General features: G+C 42.6%; 1 protein-coding gene across 6 annotated transcripts in view; it reads right to left on the bottom strand.

The window, feature by feature from the left end:
- The window catches only part of CELSR1 (cadherin EGF LAG seven-pass G-type receptor 1), a 165,797-nt gene that overhangs the window by 30,554 nt on the left and 111,805 nt on the right, over positions 1-23,438 (bottom strand). For all 6 annotated transcript variants that reach the window (XM_074540016.1, XM_014275957.3, XM_026790278.2 and 3 more), the window contains exons 6-18: positions 17,511-17,668; positions 16,443-16,606; positions 15,287-15,412; positions 10,509-10,675; positions 9,871-10,056; positions 9,441-9,554; positions 8,939-9,113; positions 8,100-8,241; positions 6,291-6,411; positions 5,015-5,198; positions 4,053-4,154; positions 2,136-2,230; positions 1,633-1,842 (exon numbers count right to left, since the gene is read on the bottom strand). In XM_074540016.1, the coding sequence (XP_074396117.1) occupies positions 1,633-1,842; positions 2,136-2,230; positions 4,053-4,154; positions 5,015-5,198; positions 6,291-6,411; positions 8,100-8,241; positions 8,939-9,113; positions 9,441-9,554; positions 9,871-10,056; positions 10,509-10,675; positions 15,287-15,412; positions 16,443-16,606; positions 17,511-17,668 (1,944 nt within the window). The remainder of the gene's footprint in view (positions 1-1,632; positions 1,843-2,135; positions 2,231-4,052; positions 4,155-5,014; positions 5,199-6,290; positions 6,412-8,099; positions 8,242-8,938; positions 9,114-9,440; positions 9,555-9,870; positions 10,057-10,508; positions 10,676-15,286; positions 15,413-16,442; positions 16,607-17,510; positions 17,669-23,438) is intronic.

Here is a 23,438-nt window from a genome sequence, read left to right as displayed (position 1 = left end):
GAAGCACAGCATGGATCCCAGGAATGCAGGAGACACATACTGTACTTGGTACCAGGCCTCCTCCGTGTTTGTGAACATTATTTATGGTTTTTTATTATCTATTTTTCAGGCTTCTATGTGGAATTATTAAAAAAAAATTTCCTTCTCCCCTTGTGGTTCCTCAGCCTAGGATGTTGCCTCCTTTTATTCATGAGCTGTACTCATTAGTTTTCAAATTCCTGACCTATCCTAAAATATTTAGGGAGTTCTTGAAAACATCATCCGTATGAATTTCAGTGCCAAGTGCAGAGAACAATAAATTAAAGCATATGTTTCCAAACCAATTTTTTTTTGCTTATTGTTCATATTTCTACTTAACAAAACACGCTAGAAATGAAGCTCCTTTTCAAGATCTGAATGGCCTGTTTTCACACTCCACAGGAAAGAAAAAACTGAATCTCTTAAAATTTTGGTGCATCTAAAACATAAAATGTTTCAGAAGTTCTCCACTCTCTGCTGATTATACAGCCCAAGACACTAAGGAATTTTCTCAGCTGCATTTATTCCTGCTCCTAACTCTTCAGTGACATCCTCTCCTAGTGCAGCCTGGCTTCGCACAGGCTCTCCAATTTCACCCCAGGCCTGCCTGACCTGTCTGGTCCTCCTGGAGTACTGTGAGCAGTGACGTGGGTGTAGCACACATTCTCAGAGAGTCAAACAGATCTTTGGCCAGCACAGACACCAGTCCTGACCCATGGAGTGTCATTCCACATGCTGGTGCCCAGACTCTGGGCTCTGCTAGCACAGATCCAAACAGATGTTTTAGCTTGGACTCTGTGTTGTGCCATGGCCAGGATCTTGGTGATAGTATGGGCAAGAGCGGAGAACAGTGCCCCCTGTACACGTGGGATTGAGGAAAGCTCTACAAGCCTGACTTGGGTCATCCAGCATTCACATTATCAGACCACAGAATACTCCCACCTGCCTTCAAATTTCACATTTTTCCAACACAATTACATATTTTACCAGACAGGAAGGGTGCTACAGCTTGTTCTCTAGCCCTGGTCAGGTCTTTGGTAATAACTGTGACTTTCATGAATGCTCTGAAAGTAGCAGAAGCTCTCTGGCACACATTTTAGAACGTGCCTTAAAATACCAATGATATGGAATGTCTTTCAAAGTACCAACTCATGACTCAAGTGTTCTCAAACTGAATTAGAGGAAACCTTCAGAGTCAGTAACTTAGACTTGGCTCAGACTTAAGTCACTGCACATTTAAATGAGCATGATCACATTAGACATGTTTTACAACAAAAATAAATACAGTACACAAAACTATTTTAGCCAGGAAAAACACATTAATGTGATGATTTCTTTTCATATGGGGAATATTGCTTTTGGCTGTTACTATGATGATATTTTTTAGAAAAGCACATTTTATAATATTTGTATTACACATACACATGCATGCATAGACACATGCATAACCAACTTCCCATTCTAATCTGAGAAGAAAGGCTTATTTGTGGAATAGATTAGTCAATTACACAATATTAGCTTCACCTTGGTCAAAGACAAATTTAATTACCCACTGCCACCTAATTTTTAAGGGAAACTGTAAGGGCTCGGCACAGTATACAGTATTTCTCTTACCTCATTGAATTCCACATCCCTTGTGGCTGCCAAGTCAAACCCTTGCTGCTGGCTCTCATACTGGAGGACACGGATCATGATCTGGTAAGCTGTCCTCACATCATTGCCATACAAGCTGTGTGTATATTTGGTGGCATTCTGCAGCGCTCTCACGATCCGTATGGTTTTATCTCCATCCAACCTGGTCTCATTGTGGTGTAACTTCTCATTCTGAATCAGATAAAGAGGAAGAAAAAAATCCAATTATATATATATATATATATATATATATATATATATATATTTATATATATTTGTTTGTTTTGTTTGTCTTGAGAAAGAGTTGGCAACAAAACGCAATGGCAGATGTAACTGAGAGCCAGAAAAGCACCAGCGTCCTGATGGAAAATGAGGCTGTTCAAGGTTGCAGTCAAAAGACTGTGTTTGCAGGGATATCAAACTGGAGTCCAAACTGGTCATCATTATTTACAAAATAAAGGGAAAACTGAGAAAACCCAGCTTACCATGATTTTTAGATCCACAAAAGTGTTGGTGGTGCAGTTGAAAAGCTCAGGAGGCAGCCAGCCCCTCTCAATGTTACAATGGCGAACGGCGTTTCCTGAAGGAAACAAAGCATGAATGGCAAACAATTTTCTGAATTATGCAGGGTAAATATTCATAGATTTCTACTACCCTAGACTGTCAGATTTCCTACACTTTTAAGTTGCACAAAGCTACACATGTATTTCAATTTCCAAACAGGGGATTCCTGCGAGAGAAAAGTTAAGGATGACTAATATTCAGGAATTGCTTTTGTCAGGCTTTGGAGGAAAGTCAGTAAACCCCAAGCTCTGCCCAACTGCTCTCAGCCTCACTGCCAGATTGTTCTCAAATTAATTCATTCATTTCTTCATACCAAAAAAGAGAAGGACCCTGCACTTCCTAAGTATTCCTGAAAACCAACCCCTGCTGATATTTCTGTGCAATAGCCTACATAGGAAGAGCTCCTGGACAAATGCTGTATTCACATCAATCCATGCCCACACATCTGCATGTGCTAAACACTTCAACCAACATGCATAATTGCCTTTTTGCCACTTGTAAATGGACTGTGAGCAGCTTACTGTTTAATTTAGCCTATTATATTTTGTACTATTTGTCAAATAATTTTAAAATGCAATTCTTGGCTGAGGATCCTTCACCATGAATTGCAAGTAATCTAATTCAAAATTGACATTTGTGCTAGTTAATTTGCACATAACATACTGCATATGTCTAAGCCATTTAATTACCAATATCTGAATAAGAACTATAATTAATTTTACTGTATCTAATTATATTATTTCTCTTCCATTATTAGGTGAATACAATTAAGCCTCCGGTTCTTAGTCTGAATATTCATTATTATAAGGCTTACTTCTTTGAACAATTTGTAAAATTTACTTAGAACATGCAATTACTATAAGCAACATTGCCTAGAAGAGACGCTTGGGTGAATCACTTCAAGAAGAGTGCAGAAAACTCATTTTAATTCAGCTTTATACTGCTTAATCATGAAAATGTTCTTCACCTAAAAAAAAATTCTATCTCCTAAAATCTTTAGAACAGGAACTAGGTTGACCACAAATCTTCTGCACACCTATAAGCAGTGGCCTCCTCCTAGAAATATTTGGGGCAGTCGCATAACTATTCATAACTCCCTGAGCCTAAGGAACACTCACAGTAGAGAGTTACCACGTCCAGAACCAAGACAGAGTTTTCACTTCCCACAGAACAGCTTTTGGAAAAGACTGGGAACTCTATTTTCAAAAATCTGATACATGTTTATAGAGACATATATGAAAAAATTGTCATTTGCCTGTTGTACAAAAAACCATAGATCATCTGCTTTATAAAAGATGTTTTTCAGCTTTCTTGTTCAGCTTTTTTTTTTTTTATAAAAGGTGTTTTCAGTTTTTCAGCGAAAACATATTTTGCTTACGGAAAAGATATTGTGTAGAAAAATGCAAGTTTTATTGCAACTCTAGCTTTAGTAGGCTGTAAGCCTAGTAAAGCAGTCATCAGGAATATTATTCTCCTAATTTTATCTTTGTCCAGAGGAACTGTATAGCTAAAGAACACTTATAAGTCACTAGAAACTGAAAGTTACATGTGTAAGAATTGTTTGATAAATAGAAAATAGGGCTCTGCTTTTTTGAAAATAGAGAATTTCTGTGCTTTTTACATGTTTATCTGCTGTACTGCTGCATTTATTTATTGCTAGTATTCCAAATATATATTAACAGCTCTTTGATTTCAGCTAGCTATACTTTTCTGCTCTTGATATATAAGCTATGCTGCAGTCTCTAGACCCAATGAATTAAGGATATTCCCTATGCACATTAAAAAAAAAAAAAAAAGCATGCAGATAAAGTAGGTAATTATTTACCCAGGGAACTTACCCACTGAGCCCTTAGGACAAGGCACGGCAGCTGGCTGGCCAAACTTGGTCTGTGGCCACCAAATACCAGCCTCGAAAGCTTTAGGACAGCCATTATAAATTACTGAAAGCAGAAAAAGAAATGATACAATTTTTCTGACAAGATAAAATCACAACAGTGAGACATTTCAACCTGCCTGAAGGACCTTCCTGTAATTCCAAAGCCCTGTCAGGATATCCATCCTCTGCAGTGCCTTCCAAGCTGTAACCCATCAGTTGCTCCTTATCCAACAGATGGGACAGACAGGTACAGGCAGAGGAGAGTTTAGGATGATTATGGGGCTCTGGATTTTGGCTCTGCCTATCTCTGCTTGCTCCTTTATTGTGGGAAAACATTTCTCCTTTATTTTGCCCACACACTGCTGTTGCAGCAGCTTTGTGCTGATCACAGGAGGACAGTGGGTGGGTGGGTGGGTGAGAGGAAAGGCAGGATGGGCAAGGTGGGGAAGGAAGGCAGAGTGCACGAGGCGCATGGCATGGTGCCTCTGTGGGCCAAAGGCGTGAGGGCTCTCACCAGCCTCCTCAGCTGCAGCTCAGCAATAAAACACTGCACTGGCAGATGAACTCGGGTTTAAAGAAAAGCTGCTGCTAGTCTTTTGCTCTCTCTACTCCACCTCAGCAGGCTATATTTCCATGTGAGAAAAATTAAAGAGATAAGAGCTTTTTTTCCATTCCCTCAGCCCCCATGAGTCACACTGGCACATATCTAGGAGGAGGGGTGTATGTTCAGGCTGCTGCAGCCCCCATTGCCCCACTGCTGGAGCCATGCTGCTGGGCCCAGGACTGTCCCTGCAGTGTCCCCATCTGTTCGCTGCCATTGGCTCTGGTCTCACACGGCAGTGTGGCCGGGCAGCATGGCTGGGCCGCATTGCCAGGCCGCATGACTGGGCAGCATGGCTGGGCCGCATGGCGAGGCTGAGGTACCTTCGCAGCCCCTCACAGTGACCTCTGCAAAGGGGTTGTCGCAGCGGTTGCACTGGCGCCCGATGACGCCGGGCTTGCAGGGACACTGGCCCGTCTCCATGTCACAGGCGCGCGTGTGGGAGCCAGATGGGAAGCAGTCGCAGGGGTAGCAGGTGTCGCTGCTTTGGGGCCTGTAGTAATTGGCCTAGAAAAACCAAAATGATAGACACGAGGTCTTTGACTTCCAAACCACTCATATTTCTGCAACCTGCTCTGGCAGCAGGTACATTATAAAACGGCTCATTTTGCAGAGCACAGATAAAAGTTACATTACTATTATCAGAGACCCAGGGTTTGTGCTGCCATTTGCAGTAGAGCCACAGGGCCCACATTACTCCTTGGGCACTTGTTGCAAGTGCCCACCAAACATATTCTTGGAGGATTTACAGTTTTCTCAGCTTTGCAATTCTGGTCTTCTATGGCATGAAGGAGCCACTAAGGAAACTTCCTGTACTGTGTATTTGTGTTTCAGGTAGAGGGTGGAGAGCATGCAATGACCCCATATTCAAATCATCTCTGTATATGCATTTGATCTGAGGCATTAGGATTGCACAAGAGCCGGAGCTGGCACCCCACTGACTCCATTTCATGCAACAGTTGCTGTGTGTCCTGCTGGCGTTTCAGAAAGGAGCAGGGGGCCAGATTCACAGCCGCCAGTCTGCACAAGCCCAGCTCCTCTGATGTCATTCAAGCCAGTTTAAACCTATTGTGAGAAGTCCTTTGTAAAACCTTCATGATGAGGTGCCTCCCCTCCCATGTCCCCCATCTGTCCCTGCCTGTCCAGAGATGAGGAAAGCATTTAGCCCTGCAGCTCTCTCCAGCTGCCTGGCCTTTTGCTGGCCATAGCACAGAGGAGAGCTTCAGCCAGCTGGCCCGAGCTGTTTCATGGCCATTACTCACTTGTGATGCACAAAACCCCACTGACACTCCTCTGCACCCCGGCCTGATCTCCCCTGATAAACCAGGCTGCACTTCAGAGATCAGAGCCAGGCTTTCATCCTCTCGGCTCGCTTTTCCAAACACAAATAAGATAAGAGCTGTACAGTATGATTTGGAGAAGGGTGGTGCCAGCAAAATGTTTTGGGTAATGATTAACTCCACTGTGCACATACATATATATGTGATACAAAGCACAACTGTGTGTACTTTGTATCAGATACTCACTTGTAATTATTAGTGGTACAGTTTCTTTTTAAACTAAAGAAATTTTGACTTAAGAATGGTTTGCTTTGCTTACCTTGCAGTGGCATTCTCCATTGGTCTTATTGCAATCAGAATCAAACCCTTTACTAGTCTCACAATTACATGGGCCACAGATGGGGTTTCCCCACCAACCTCTGGGACAAGGTAGGTCGATCCTATTGAAGAAAATCAAATTGAAAGAAAGTTATTTTAAGTTCCCTCTTAAAAAGGGTGAAAATAAAGCTTTGGACCAAATCTGCACTCAACTGCATCAGCTTAGAGACAGTAATGTATCTCAAACAACAATCAATAAATATATAAATATAAATACACTCTAATATAGGAGAAATTAGAATATCAATGCTATGAAAACCTAAAGACAATGCTTTTCTAAGTATTTTCAAGTGCAAGTGGCTCTGAGCCTGTGCTCTGGTTTATCTACCACCACGAGCTGCCTTGAGGTACAGCTCCCCAAGACTTTATACCCCACCCCTCATCCCCATCCTGCCCCAGCCCACAGGGACACCAGTTCAGGTGTAAAGCTGTCTGCAAGCTCATCCTATAGAGAAAAGCCACTACTTTCAGCCAGCCTGGCTTTCTCAGACTGTTCACTACAAGGTCTGAAAAGCCCTGGTCTGCCTCAGGAGAGACAGAGGACCCATGGTTGGGGACATGGAAGAGGGGAGGGTGGCAGCTTTGATCTGGACTGTGGATCAAAACTATGATTCAGACTGAGTGCAGCAGCACTGGGAGCTAAGCAGCAAGGCAAAGGCCATCCCTGCTGAAGGAAAGCCCCATTCTCACTGGGACGATTTCATCTAGGTGAGCCTCTGAGCTGGTTATCCCACAGATGCCCCAACACTAGTTCTGGCAAGGAGAGCTTTGATTCTCTCATAGCTGGGAGTCTTTGTCAAACAATAGCCTGAAGGACAAGGGCTCTGAGACTGGGATCCTGGAAATGCACAAGGTATCCTCTCCCTGCTGCTCATTTTTAGGAAAGAAAAACTATTTCCATCTGTTTTGAAGACCAATACCAATTTTATTTATGTAATTGGTAAGTTTGTACTTCTATGTTTTATAATATGAAATCCACAGTGTTGCACTTGACACATGCCAGCAGATAATGACAAGGGACAATGTCTCTGTGTTGCTAATCCAGAGGAATGAAAGACAAATCTGGCAACAGCACGGCCAACATTTGCAAGCCTACACTACAAAAGGCAGAGGAAGAAGCTTGCAGTTTTCAAAGGGAAGGAAACATCACATGAGCCATTCCTAAACAGGCAGACAAATGCACTTCATTTGCACATCATGAATGGCCCATATTACAGCAAATCAAAGTGCCGCCTCTGGGATAAGGCTGGTTGCTGAATGCTTATCAGAGACCACAAAGCTGCTGACGGGGAATCAGCACGTTTCTCCCACAAAGCAACAGCCACAGGCCCCAGACTGTCCAGAAGAGATGGCTCTTTGCCAGCCCAGGGACTGGACCTACACTGCCAAGAGACTTTATCTTGCTAGAGGCCACCAAACTGGTGCATTGCTCTGTGTGCTGGGGAAGCTGGAGGAGAGATGCAGAGCAAACTCAGGCCAAACCCACCACAAAGTACAGGTGAGGTGCAGTGCTGTGCAACACAGCAGAACTGGTTGAGCTCCCGAGTAGCTGATGAAGCAAAGTGGCTCCTGAATAACATGTCTAGTTTCTGGGAAAGTTTAGGAACGCCAAAAGCAACAGAGCCTAAAATACCACTCAAATTGTAACAGGAAAGTTTATTGGAGCAGAACAGGAAGTGGGAGGATTGCTGCCCTAGGTGAAGAGCTGCCTGGCAGGATCAAGAAACCAAGAACAAAATAATTCTCTTACTTGCTTTCGCAGTACTGTCCGTAGTAGCTTTGTCCACACTCACAGGTGTAGCCGTGGGATGAGCTAGGTTTGTGCACACATGTGGAGACATGCTCACATGGGTTCAAGTTGCATACATCAACACAGTCTCTCCCAAAGTACCCTGGGGAGACAAGGTAAGAAAATTACAGCAACCATTGTAATTTATGATTTGCATGTCTCCAAAAGACTGTCTGTCTTAAGCTTATACACTAATAACACATCTTTGATAATCAGTAGATTCCCCCTGAGATACTGTCAGAAATGAAGCACTCTTTTCCCTCTCAAACAAAATGATAGCAAGCCATTATTTTTGACAGTCTGTTACCATGCTTGAGGCACCCTTGTGCCTTTGGTTCCCAGTTTTATATTTGGGGTATGTGCCACAAATAGTTTTGTATTCTCTTGCTGCATGTATGGGAGGTGACTGTGCTGGGCGCTGACAGCATGTGCTGGCTACATGCTCCAAAACTGAGAAAACATTCAAAGTATCTTGATTAGGATGTGGAGTGAGAGACTGAAATTCAACAGCAGAAAAGGCTGAGAAAGAAAAAAAAAATTAAATTAAATTAAAAGAAAAGGGGAGGTGCACAAGAGTCTTTTGGACCAGAGACTGTCTTTCCATTTGGTGGATACATTGCATGGATTCTTAGCCCAGGAGTTCAGCTTCCAGGGTGCTACAGTAAGAGTGAGAAGGGTAATACTGATTGGAAGAGGAAGAATCAGAAGATGAACACTTTGCCAGCCTGCTGCTGCTGTGCTGCTTCTGATGAGCTCATGGAGGTGCGATCCAGCTCCTGTATGAGTGGCCAGCAGGTTACCTGGGTCACAGACACAGGAGTAGCTGTCCCAGTCGTCACTGCAGTAGCTGTGCTGGGGACAGGGGTTGGAATCACAAGGGTTATCCACTTCACAGCCCTCCCTCACGTTGATCTTGATAGCCTGTTTCATGTTGAGGGTCGCTATGTTTGTAGATGTCTCTCCCATTCTTACTCCCTGGTGACAAAAGACAATTATTTTAAAATTAGAATCTCCTTTCAGAGTACAGTATTATGTGTTTCATTATTTTCATCAATCAATCAATCAATGAGGCTACATTTTAAAGAAATCACCTAATGAGCCAAACCCAGGTTTTTTTTCACATGTTTTTCCCCTATGTGATAAGATTTGTACCTGGCAAAGATTTCAATATTTTGATTCTCAGATAATTTTTATGGAGGAAACAGAAATGTTTGAGGGTGGATGAAAAAGAAACCTCCCACACTTTCACCTGGGCATTTTCTCACTATTTCAAAATTTATTGCTACGCTTTTAATTTCATACCTGCATACATCCATAAAATCCCTGCTGAACAGAGACTTGGTCTCCAGAAACACCTCCCACAATGATGCTTTTCATTTTCAATCCAGGTAGTTGATTTCCAATCTGCACAGTGCTCTGTGAGGAAAATAACAACTGATAAGAAGCACTATCATTCTCTGTGACACAGACAGACTTGTGATGGTGACAAGCAGTGGCTGATAGATTACATAAAAAATACCAAAGCAGTGAGGAGCCAGACATTGGAATGTGTCTTTTTATGACTTCTTTGTAAGATATATTATCATAAAGCTTAATAAATGAATATCACTGATCAGGCATAAATCACTGCAGAACATGTCTCACAGCATAAGTACTTGTCCACAGTCCTTTATCCTAGTTTCTCCTAAAAGCATTTGTGCAGTGTTCAGTGGCAGTTTTGAAGCTGCCTTACCTGGTACATCCCATAGTCCAAGGACATGACAGCAAGGTACTTGAGATCTTTACCATCCTTTGCACTCTTCAGCTCTACTAATAAATGATGCCATTCCCCATCACTGACCCGTGACTGGCTCATCTTCAAACTAGCAACCTGGCTCAGGCCACTGTACACTTCAAACTGCACATAGCTGTTCAGTATCTGTTGGGAGGAAAAAAAAAAGTCTTTTTTTGCTACATATTTGTACTTGATGCAGAAGGAAGTGGAGGGCAAGATAATATTTCTTAAGAAAACCCAAAAGGAAAAAAAGCCCAAAGAGTAAAGATGGGAATGCTTGCAAGAACTCCTTGTATAACTTTGGACATTCACACTCCAGCTTCCCTTATGGGCAAAAAATCCCCAAAGGAATAGATCCATTTTTTACATCTATATTAATGTCCACTACTACCTCTGACTAGAAAAATAATCTTAAATGAATATGATTTTTATAATTATATTTTGATCTTTCACTTTTTGATCATTGTAAAAGGCTAAAGTAATGATGTTTTTTTGACATGCATTTATTTAGCTAAGTGAATGGAGCTGTGTAGTTCATCTGGCCATATCCATTGCTGGGGGAGTGTTAATTCTTTTCTAGCCAAAAACCACTTTACCTGAATGTTGATCTTGGATGCAGCCCCAGCATTGGCTTGCATTAACATGCCATTGACTTTCCTGGTTCTGAACATCAGCCCAATGTACCATGGCACAGAGATGGTGATGTCAAGGTCACTCCAAATGATAATGCTCTCACCACTGAAACGCTGAGGAGAAGGCATTGCTGTGAATCAAAATACAAGAGAAACAGTTTTTATCATTCAGGACAAAGGTGAAGAGGAAAAGTGATGCTATGTCACAGTGATGACACAAGGAGCTAGTGCCTCTTCCACTGAGCTATGTTCAATCTATCATGGACGAAGAGCTGGTCTAGGGGAGTTACTGTGAAACAGTTGATAATACTGCAAATATACAATCTACCCTGGTTGTGGGTAGGCATCTTGGTGCCTGTACTCAAAAGCAGCACCTCCACACTGCTATGGCATTACCCACATGAGAGCTGTTCCTAGAAAGGGAAGCTCAGGATCTCAGCTGATATAGTTCTGCTGGTGAGTGGGTGGACAGAGCAGGAAGTATGAGGGTAACAGTTGCTTCAGATGTTTTCAACACAACCTTGATTACCTGCTTCTAATTAACAGATTAAACACAGGAAAAGGCTGGGAGGCAACAGGAAATATGAATTAATTGTGAATACTCCAGGGCCAGATTATTCAGCTGCCCCAGCTACGCAGTGTTTTCACAGGGAGAACGTTTGTGTGGAATGCCCTAAATCACCTGCCTTAAATATCCTGAGGTGACAGCTGCAAAATTGCCCCTCTCTCTAACCTTGCACAAGCACAGCTCCTACAGGGTGACACCAATGACAGCCTTCAATAGAAAGCACTTTGCTGATGGAAAATAGAGGAACACACATCCCCTTGGACTTCTAAAGTTGTTAGCCTGGGTAAACACGAGCTACAGTCCCATGGATTAGTTGATCCCACTGGTTAGAAGTACAAATTAAGCCATGGGAGATCTGTGCTATTTGCAACACCTCATATGACACCACCACCATGTGTGGAACCTTCTAGGAGATCTACAGTCAGCCCCTTCCTGACATCCTTGCTTGTGGGCATGTTGGTGAAGTTCATGGCAGCTTTTTGCCAGTGGAAGCAGGCCTTGGAGACTGGATACAACCACCACAGATTAGCACCCAGACTTTTATTTCATCATGTACTGAGTCCATGTCAGTCAGTGAAATCACAGGGAAATCACTGCTTAACACTCTTTCCCTTTCTGCTCCACACTACCATATCTGCTGACACTTTCTGGAGTTTTTCTAGTAGATCATGTATATACAAATGCATATGTGTTACTATATACTATGTGCATATGTATAAGTCCTTAGAAAAAGATTGGAGGATGACACCATACCAAAAAATGGGGGGAAGTTGATGTGAAGTTGCATTTTTTGAGGAATAAAGCCAAACCCCGAATTCTCATGTCTGCCTTGCTGGTGTCTACAAAGGCAAAGGCTGGGGTGAGGAGTGGAGTGCAGGTGTTGGGGTAAAGTGCAAGCCCTTTAGCTCTTTATTTGTGAGAAACAAAAAGTCAGGGACTACTGGGGTACCACTAGTCAAGCCAGAGGAACTTGACTTGCCCTTCCTTAAGATGTGGTTACCCAGCCACCCCACACCAGGCTAAGGGCAGGCAGGCTAAGGGGCAGCCCTCCTCCCTCCTGCTCCAGCCTGTGATCTCACCTTTGCCAGAGAGGGCATATGGTGGAACAACTGCAGCATAGCCTGCTCTTGAAAACCAGATGGCAACTTTAAAAAAGGTTGTCACCGGATACAGATGCCTCAGGTTGCTTAAAAGTTGAATGCAGTACTTGAATTCTGGCTATCTGGGCCAGGGCACAATTCATCAGCCCACACTGCACCACATCAATGTAAAAGTAGCCAGGACATCAGTGTTGAGAAGGATTATTTTCTCTTGCTCCACCTGTGCAAAAGTCAGCCTTTGCTTTCCTCCTCTACCCTGCTGACCTTCACAATAACCTCAGCTTCCAACTGTGCTGCTGGTTCTCTGGGCTGTTGCTGAGATTTTTGAGCCCATCTGCCTCTGGAGTGCAGAGGCAGGATGCAAATTTGTGGGCTTCCCACCTGCTGAATGCTGGGAATGCTGTGTGCAAGCACTTTGCCTTTGCTCCTGGGAGAACTGGACTGGCATGGCAATTAGCCACCTTCTTCCTTTTCTCACTGGTGGTGACTTTCTGTACTTGCAAATACCATTCCCTTCCCACACCTTCTCCCAGCGTCCCTCCCTTCCCTGGGGCAAGGGTGCACCTTTCCCTGCTAGTTAAATAGAAATCCCCATTTGTCAGTCCCCTCTGACCTCCCTCTTCCCCCCAGCCCTTCCTCATGCCTGGGACCAGGAGTGTCCATGGAGGGGGTGGCACATCCACTGTCCTCAGATGGGACCTGACCTCCCCTGTCACCACAGAGGCCCACATGCTTCCCAGCACCCCCTGCCATGGGTGGTGCAGTGATACAAACTGATCCTGTGCTCAGGATTTGTCACTTGGAGCACTGCCTGAGCATCTATGTTCACTCTAAAGAGAGTCCTGCACCCAACAGGCCAGCAGAAACACATGAGGGCCATTCCCTGTGGAGACAGAGGGCACTGGATGTCACCTGCAGTGTGGGAAACATGCTGTCAGCACCCCACTGGAGGTCACCTGCAGTGTGGGTGCTGGACATGTGGAAGCTTATGTTTAGGTCCAGCCCAAGGCTAGTGCAATGACTGGCCATCCAAGACTGAGTCAGACACAGCTGCTAGATCTTCTTCACAGAATTGCAACACCTAATAGTTTAAAAGAATTAAATTACAATAAAGGGGAAACTAATTTTCCTTACTTTTATCTCCCTTCTATATATCAGCAGAGGGAGAGGGGTGCTGCCAGAAGTTGAACTAGCAGATTCTAGGAGGGTGGTGAAGGTAAAACATCCCATCCTCACTAGTGTAGACCAGATCCCAGAGGTTTTGAAGAGCAGGAAATGAAAAAAAGGTTCATTGGTAACTTGCCAAAGTCTTTGTCATCTGTTAGCCTGAAGCTGAACCAGCACTGCCATAGGGATTAAAGAAATGCAGCACTCCTACTCAAAACTGCAAATATTCTATTGAAGAGTTTAAAAAAAAATAGCTGCCTAATAATAGGTAATGCTCTTAGGATCATAGCTGAGCATTCAAATAAGAAATTTGAAAGACAGGAGAATTGTATATCTGTGACTGACTCTATCTCCTGACTAACTTTGGGCTCCTGAAATCTTTGGTCACATTGTGTTTCCTTCCTGGCTTGCAATTTTCCCACAGGGACACTGGCCTACAAATATGATTAAAGAACGAAGCAGCCTGCTGCCTTTAAACTGTAGAAAAACCCCACAAAGTGAGGCATCAGCAAGAACATGGGGTTTTTCATTAACAAAGGGGACATGCAGGAATGTACAGTGCTGGAGGCAGAGGTGACAGCTGGGACTGGGGGAGGCAGTGCTGTGACTGCCATCATCTCTTTCACCTGAATTGAAAATGAGGTTCCATGGATGGCTACAGGGCAGCTCCCAGATGATAATCTAAATCCCAAACTTCGTGGATTGGCTTTGAGTTTGAAAGACAATAGTACACAAAACAAACATTTGATCAAATTTTGAATTTCCATTTGAAAAACAGAGGGAAGGAGAGTCTTTGCATGTGATAGCAGTACTCTCATTTACACCAGCACAGGACACACCATAGCTGGGCCCTGGCACTCCCCTCAGGATACATCAGAGTGGGTTTGTAGCACAGAGAAAAGCCAATCATGAAGAAAACACAAGAACTTCACCAACAAACATTCTTGATATGAGACACAGGGAAAAATCAGATCTTCATACAAATCTGGGAAACTCAAAATATTTGAGGAGCTGCTACAGAAAACAGGTACCAGGCTAGGGGCAATAATTACAGCTCTGGGCTTTGTGTGGGGTGGAGCATAGGAAGAGGTCTCCATAGCTCCTTTTCCCTGTTCTTCACTCTGCAAACCTTTATCTCCAAGACAGAACATTAACCATGGATCCTTTCCTCTTAAGGTGATATTGCTGCTTCTCTGGAAGGGGAAGAGAAATCGCTACTACCTAGACCAGTACCACTAACTAGACCAGGCCAAGTAGAAGCACGTTTTCTTTGCTGGAAGCACCCAGGAAGATTCCAAAGGAGCAGCCACCTTACAGCACCAACCCCATGGGACTCCTCCCACAGGCAACTCCTCACTTCTAGGGGAAAAAACTGACTGCATGTTCTTCACACCCTATAAAACTCACCTGCTGCTCCTTCCTTATCCTTTAGTAATGAGGTTTTACACATATATGCCTACTGTGCTCAATCAAAGAGAAATCCAGTAAAACCGAAAGTGCTCTTACTTAGCACAGAATGCTCTCTTGCCAAAAAAGTAGTGATTAAAACAGCACATTCATCCCCAGTTTGAGTCAAAGCCCAGTAAAGTCAGCAGGATTCTTTCTACTGATTTAAAGGGGCTTAGGATCAGGCATTTTTACTATAAACAAATTACTAAATACAGCCAAGTTTTTTCTAACTACTTTGCTTATGTAAGTAAATCAATGAAAGCTGCTCTTATTCATGACAGTATGTCATCTACTAGAGAGGGGATCTCTAAAATGATTTCAAACAGATAACGGGTGACAGTCAGCTGCAATCTTCTGCTACCCTCAATCATCACAGCTGGACACAGGTGCTATGGGATGGCAATGGCAGCAGTGACATGTGCACACATGACAAGCATGGAGAGCTCTGTGCAGCCTACCTTGCTCACAGTTCTTGCCCCCGTAGCGCACAGGGCACTCACAGATGTACGTGTTCCACTTGTTGATGCACGTGCCTCCATTCTGGCACCAGTTGGTTTCACAATAGTTCCTCTGAGCTGCACAGCCTGCAATTCAGGAAAACCATTACTTTGTATGGTTTCAATAAATAAAAGGTTCTTAATTACTGTATTTGAGTTTTTACTCAAAGAAGACATGGCTATTATAGGTTTGGGTTTTTTGCTTCTTTTTAAAAAATGTTTTTGAAGTCAGTGAAGCAAAATGTGGACGGCAAAAGTTTATGTAAGCTGATCATGCATACATCTGTTAAATGCACAAAGATAACTCTGTCTATCAAAGGCATATGCTATGACTCTCTCCTTAATCCACAATCAATGCAACACACTTTAGAACTGCAATTTAGCTCTTACAAAGACCTTCAGCAGCATGGACAGAAGGGACTTTCCATTTTTGTGGGTAAGAGCCAGTTTTAGGATGATGAGAACATTCTGTATGCCTAATCACTGGAACTAATCCTGATCAGGGATCCAGGGACTGGAAATCAAATCAGAACTTCCAACAGGCTGCTCCATGAAGCAGGTTTCACATTTGGGGAATTGCAGAATTTTATTTACAGAACAAACACAATTTATTTAAAAGTCATTGTAAGTGCGGTCTTTTTCATGAACTAATCCCACTGGCTTTCAGAGCAAAATGACATTTAATAGGTAGTTTAAAAATAGAGGAGGAGAAGTCAATTTAGGAGTAAATTCCTGGCTGAAACTCCCAGCAATACAGAAAGGCTAAACAAGCCCAGTCCTTTCTGATGTGCTGCTGAATCCTGGAAGTGTGCCCTGTGCCACGGGCTATTGTATGCCTCCCTGGCACAGGTGTGGACTGCACATTACACAAACAAATGAGGTCTGGCCAGAGACACAGTGGCAGCACAATGCCATACAGCACCTGAAGTTCCTGCCCCATAGCTGCTTTGCCCTCAATAGTGCTAACAGGGAGACAGGGGAATTTCAGAACCCTGTGTCCCCTTCCTCTTCTTGGGGCTCCTTGCAGTGGCAGCCTCAACATGCTAAGCCATGTCCCACGTGCAGCTGTGGCAGAGACCTTTGTGGTGTTGACCCTTGGGGCACTGGTTGCCCATACCTGGCAGAGTGCCATTATTGGCAATGAAACCAGCCATGTCAATGGGCTTGCTGTCGATGGAGAGGTTCCTCATGCAGCCAATGAACTGCCTGTTGTGCACCGGGAAATCCTCAGGCAAGTTTGGGACACCACCAAGGAGGAGAGGGCCAGTCAGGTCCAAAGATCTGAAGAAAGAAAGAAATGCTCATAATTTCTTGCAAAGAGTTTGTTTTATTTTGCCCTTTATCTTACTGCTTCCATAAGCACATTTAAGCTGCACTTCTGTCTGCTACATGAGCACTTCCAGAGCTTGTAATCAAAGTCCAATAACACCAACTTTTAACTTAGGAGCTGTCATGTCCATATAGAATCCAGTGACCTGTCCCTAACAGTTGCTAGTATGCAGAAGAAAATGAAAATTAGAGAAAAATGTGTAGCCACAGGACACTTCTTTCTGATCCCAGTCATGCAGGGACGGGCTGATGCCACTCAGCACAAGGTTGAGAAACAATACATTTTTATGTAAGGACTTAATTATCATGTAGTGCCAATCCTTTTAAAATCCTCTGAGGATCTTAGTCTTAAAGACATTTAGTGGATGTAGGTTCTACTAAATGACTCCACACTGTGTGAGAAGTGTTATCATCTGGTCATTTGGATTAGCCCCAGTTTTTATAGTGTACCCCTCTCTTGGGATATTAGAGCACCATGTGTCTCTCAGTGGTCTCTCTGCTATCATTCATTACTTTATATCCCCCTGTGTTGTCTGCTGTTCACCTTCTCTTTAAACTCAAAAGTACCAATTTTTTTTTCTTTCTTCACAGGAAACCTTTTCTCACAACCAGGGATTTTCAATGGTTGCTTTTTTATACCCTTTATTTCTACCTCCTTTTAAGATAGGACTCTTAACTTAAATGGCAGAAGTAATTCCATATCCCAAATGAAACTTTGTTACTTTTTGTTGTTATGTCACATCTGTTTTTCCAACTTACTGATTAATCACTCAGTGCTCAGTGGTTAATTGCATGCTGGTGATTCTTCACTGGAAAAAGAGAATGAGTGGAAAACACCAATACAGGGAATCCTTACTTTTTGGAGCCAGTCTGAGTGCCCTGGGCAGCACACGTGTAGTTCCCAATGAGGCTCCCGAAGCGCACGGCCACTGCTGTGTCACAGTCGTCCACAGTCACCACGGCCACCTTCTCTCCAGAGGGCCCATGGGGGATTCCTAATCGGCCAATGTTTGGCTTCAAAAAGGAAATGGCACATGTCATACAGGGCTACATACACGTGAGATTTAAATGCTGGTTCAGTCAGCTCAGCAACACACTTCTTATTACCCCCCAAAGAGGACAATAATAGAATACATAAATGAAACAGCAGAAGTTAGGTTGTCCCACGACATTTAGGCAAGGAAAAACCCCGATGGATGACTTCAGTCAGAGCCCACACATGCACAGTATGGTAGACAGGGTGCTCAGAAGTGGCTTTGGTCTTTTCCACAGCTGAACCACTTTGGCCCAAATCATATCAAACAGGTGTTTTCCCACTTCTGCATAGTAAATTCTAATAAATTATGCTCATTTTGTACCTCTTCACCTCAAGGCAATGAAAACCCTAAAATGATGTATTATTACAACTGAAGCTTAAATTAAAGGCTTAAATCACATTTTCTCTGATGGCTGCACTCTGTCCAGGCTACCAGAAACTGAGTTCAGGCCTCTATAAAAGCTGTAGTGAGGTGTCGTCTGATGACTGGGAGGGAACTTAGATGAAACCTGCTTGTTCCAGCTACAGGATGGAGTGCATGAAGAACCACTGCCCATTGCTGGATCAGCTGAGAAGCCCTCAAGTTCTAGTTACAGGAGAATAGAGACCAATGACCGGTGGAGCTGGACAATCAAAAATAATGGATGTATCTGTGCTTGCTCTGGTGCAGGCACACAGATGCAGGTGTAGCATGGAAGATGTGGCTTAGAGCAGCAATAAAAGCTCGGGCTTTTCCTCACCTCTGCTTCTCCCAGGCAGTAGGAAACTCCTGCCCACCCAATCACAATGTGTCCTGGTGAACATGAGCCACAAAGCTAGAATTATCACACTCAGCTTCACACCTCCACTGTTAGTGGCCCACTCTGCCCAACACCTGCTGTCTGTTGGTGTTCTCCCCACTTCAGCACCTACTGAGTAGGGAAATTCAGTGATCCCAACAGACAGGCTTTCCTATGGGACCACCAGGAATTCAATACCAGTCATCAAGTTTCTGTGCTTCCACCACAAACAGATCCTTCATCATCTTCACTAATTTTGTCACTGATCAGATGTATTCTGAGTGACTGACAGGAGATGATGTTTCCTGTGCAGAAACTCAAGAGACAGATTTGTCCAGTGGACAAGTACATTATTACTGTTAAAAAAGGTGCATGTGCAAACAGAAGCATAGCAGCCTCAGTAAAGAGCCAGCAAATCCTGTAAGAAAACTGTTTCCATGTTTAATGTCCATATAGAGCTGAGAGGTCTTCATCTACCACACGTGCAAGATCTCTGAGGGCATTATGGGCACAAGAGAAGGCACTGAGCTGAACTCTACTGGCTTTGCAAAGGACACCCCACAGGAATGAAGCCAGCAGGATCTGACCAGATGCACTGGTCCAAAACGTATTTAAGTCCAAAGTCCAAACATATTTACTGGATGTGTTAATCAACAGTAGCTGCATCCATATGAAAATGAAGATGGCTGGGCATCTGTAGCTTGCTGTACACCTGCTTTAAAACATGTACTGCATGACTGCATTCTGAAATTCCTTATTTGTACAGCAAACAAGGAAGCAGTAAAGGGATAAATGAATTCTTTCTGTTTCACTTACAGATACATAAATTTGTTAACATACTCACAGCCACTTTCATCATCTGTATAGAGACATTTATTTTTAAGGGTAAGTATCCCAATATATTAAAAAAAAAATGAAAACATGTTTCCTGGTGTCAATTCCAGTTGGAAAGTATTTTCCATTTCCTCTACCAAGAACTAATGTGATCACATAGTTTGGCAGTTACTCAGTATAAGGTTTTGACCTCTCTTTAGTGATATTAAGGCAGATTTTATTTTTTCCGATACTCCCTGGACTTTGCCACTGCCTAGGTTGGAAAGACAGGAAACACACGTATTTGAAGTGCTGAAAATGTTATTGTATGCAATGATGGCAATGTTAGTGAGCAGCTTTTCAAAGTAAATTTAAAAATACATGGAAAACTAACCAACTGACAGGCAAGCTTTCCCTTCCAAAATTAAAATGTTTACGTTCTGGGTGCTACTTCTATTCATTCAGAGGAATGATTCGATTAACATTTATGTTCTTGTGCTTCACTGAAATAATCTATTGTTTCTTACATGGAAGCCTTGACAAAGGCAGGGTATTTATTCCCTCAGCAGGGGGGATCTGCCCAATGTTAATCATGATTGCAACCTGATGAGACTCAGCACTATGCAGCTGCTCCTTCACAGTCACTAGCTGCAGTAGAAAATTGATTTTTTTTCTACTGTTATTTAACATAGAAACTGAAAAGTGTTTCTCTAGATGTTGACCGTTCATTGCAGTACTGATCTCTGGCATCTCTTGGGCTCTGATGACCACACAGAACCATGAAGAAAGGGAATATTGCAGTGAATGAAAAGAAATGTATTGGCAGTTCAAACCATACTTAGTTCAAACACAAGGTAATTTGCTGACCATGTTAGAAGTCTCATTTGACAGAATTTGACAGATTTTTCCCAAAATGCAAGAATATGTTACTGGGAAAGGAGAGAGATATTTTCAGACTGAATTAATAGGATGAGACCTCAAAATATGTGTCAAGTATTCATCTTCTCAACAGCTAACATAGGGAATGCTTTATAATTGAAATAATGGGAAGTAAATAAAAGACTTTATCAGAGAAAGCCCAAGTTAAGAGCTCCTTCAGCAATGAATCATGGAACAGATTTTATTCATTAAATACTTTGATTAATGTTAAATATAGGTTACTGATGATGCAAAGGATTTTAGAGTGTCATGCATTAAAAAAAAAAAAATCACTTTGAATAGTTGCATACAAGAAAGAGAATTAATCCCACAATATGAAACTTGGGATCTGATCAGAAGAATTCCAGTTGCAGACTCTGAAACTCTCAGCACTAAATGATGAAAAATAATAAAACAACCCTACTAATTATAATAAAATCATATACTAATTATAATAAAAAATTATAAAACAACCCTACAAAACAATGAGGAACCATGGTGAGATTGAAAGGTTAAAAAGGCAATACAACACCGGGCTGTTGCACAGATGCATATGAGGAAAATTTCATAACACTGAACAGGATGGAATGTTTGGGCAGTTTTGTTTTCATTTACTAAAAATACCTTCCAATTACAGCAGGTGCACAGAACAGCAGCCAGAGCAAATTTACCATATCAAACAGGCAAAATGGACTTGGCATGTTTAGCCTAGCAAAGTAAAGGCTACAGAAGAGTTTTGGAAATAAGATGCCATCACTGTAGTGCACACAGTTTAAGAATAAAGGGGTATAAGATGCCCATGAGTAATGTAGGCTGGTAATCACCAGGGAATGCTCAGCCATAGGAGGGATCATTGTTGGGAAAGTAGCAGGGCTGAAAATGACTTAAAAAAACTTTATTTGTTTATGATTATAGAAGTCCATTTTAGCAGAGGACTGGCCTATGTTTGAAAGAAAATGAATGACAGTGAATAGTACTTGGAAAATGCACCAGAAAGTGAATTGCCAACACTACATGACAGCACACACATTCACATTTCAGCATGATCTTTGTCTCAATGAAATCCTACTGGAGCAAGACTGATCCCTAACAGTAGGAACAGCTAACACTAACCAGCATTAATTCACACTATTATTTTCTGCAAATATGTTCAAGGAGTTAAAAGCCAGACTTTCATCTGGGTACTTAGCTGTCCTTTCTGCCTGTCAGACCCATCTCCTGAAATACATGCTACCCGAAAGGCAAGTTTCATTAGCTGTGCCAATTCTGCACTCATGAGTAAATGTGCAATGTGGTGTACAGGAATTTACCAGCATGACCCCCATTAATAGTAATGCAAGTCATGTAACTGAGTTCCTGCTCATGGAGCTGAAAATTTACCTTTCGCTGCCTAACCCTAAAGGCTGCCTTTTCAGTTAGTGCTTCTTCAGAAAGAAGCTGGGATTCAAATTTCAAAGACCACATGCTGTAACACTGAGTAGCAAGAAGAGGTACCAAACAGTGCCAGAGAGAAAACCCGGTCTCCCTTAAACAAACTATGAAAGAAGTGCATTATTCTGGGACTCAAATGAAAGGAAGAAAAAGCAGCCCTGAGTGTTGCAGTGTTTTATCACCATCACATGATGATTCCTCAAACATTCTGTGCATCCCATAATGAAATTCATTTTGTTTGTTATACTGACTCTTATGTTTTTATGTTATAGTCACATATAGGGTCACCTGGAGAAAAGAAATAGTCCTGTCTTAGGATCAATATGGGGCAGCATAAGTCCCCTACCTTTTTCTCCATCTATAAACCAAGATTAACCATATTTATGTTCCTCAAAAGATGGCAATTAGTACCTAAAACTGTAAACAATGTAATGAAACTTAACTTTGCCTCACTGAGCTTTCATGAAGATCACTTGTTCTGATCTGAGTGACAATCTCCCATATCATGTCTAACCCATGATATTCACCTTTGCCCAGAGACTCACAGGCAAAATGTGACTACAGGAATGACAGCCTCCTAGGACGTCTTTTGAAGATTGCAGCTCCCTTTCTGACCATAGCAGAGGTAACAGTGAGACTCATCTACTGTCTCAGCAGTGACCTGGAGGAGTGACCTCCTTGAGCCACAACGGGGTATGGAACTCCTTTTGGCCACCTGTAGTGACCTTCTAAGGCTGCAGTGAAAGAACAACACTGTGGAAGTATTTTCCTAGTGATGACAAATCTGATTTTTGTGAGAATCAGTTATAGGGCAATGTTTAGACCTCTCCCCATAAATTCAACAGTAAGAAAGACATGTAGCTTCTCCCAGGTGAAAAACCCTGAGAAGCTTAATCTGTGAACTTGTGTTTTACAAGTGGAGACCAGACAGAGGAGAGAAAGTCATCAAAACACATCTGTTTATAGTTTGCAAATCCACTGCACAAATCCACTGTGATTACACTTAGAACATCAGAGGTGGATATTCTCATGTGGCTCAGTTTCGTTTGGGTTCTCTATTATGTTTAAGTAAATATTTAAACTGCGAGAGCCCACACAGTTACTTATTAGAGACACAGCTGGTGTAACGATGCACAGTGAATGGAAAAGACATACAGATCCACAGACAATGGGAGCCCTTGTCCTAAACACTTAACCCTTGTACTTTAGATCATATGTCCTACTGTTTCCAAGTCAGGATGCAAAACTGTTGAAGAGGTTTAAGTAGTAGTTCAATCCTAGGCAGACTTATTTTAAATTAAACCAGATGAGATAGTATCTGTACATGTAATAATAATACTGCAAAGTTCAAATGTTTGTTTAATCAGCAGCAGTGGTGACACTCAGATTCCTAGATCTCACCCTTTTATTAGTTAATCTGCAAGATAATAGCCTGTTCCAGAGGTCTCACAAACATTTCCTCCACCAGACAACTTTTTTCCAGCTTCCATTCCTAGATAAAAACTTGCCACTTGACTTTTCTCACAGATGGGAAGAGGGAGAGTGGTTTTGGTCAGCCATCAGAGAGTGCTTCAACATAAGGGATATTCCCTGAGGTCAGGCTGAAAGCTGTGCTCTCCAGCTCAAATCTCAGCCAGGAGGTCTTCCTCCTGCTTCAGCCACCCCATTGAGTCTTTTGAAGGAGCTGCGGAGATGATTCAGCATCAGACTGTAAGTATGGCCAACATTTAGAAAATGCAAACCAGTACTCCTTGCAGATGAGACACAATGTACCTTGTTACACTTGGCACCAGGAGGAAACCAAATT

The sequence above is a fragment of the Zonotrichia albicollis genome, chromosome 4, assembly GCF_047830755.1.
Source record: "Zonotrichia albicollis isolate bZonAlb1 chromosome 4, bZonAlb1.hap1, whole genome shotgun sequence".
Lineage (NCBI taxonomy): Eukaryota > Metazoa > Chordata > Aves > Passeriformes > Passerellidae > Zonotrichia > Zonotrichia albicollis.
Note: the sequence above shows the minus strand (reverse complement) of the source record. Positions and strands in the feature narration are given on the sequence as shown.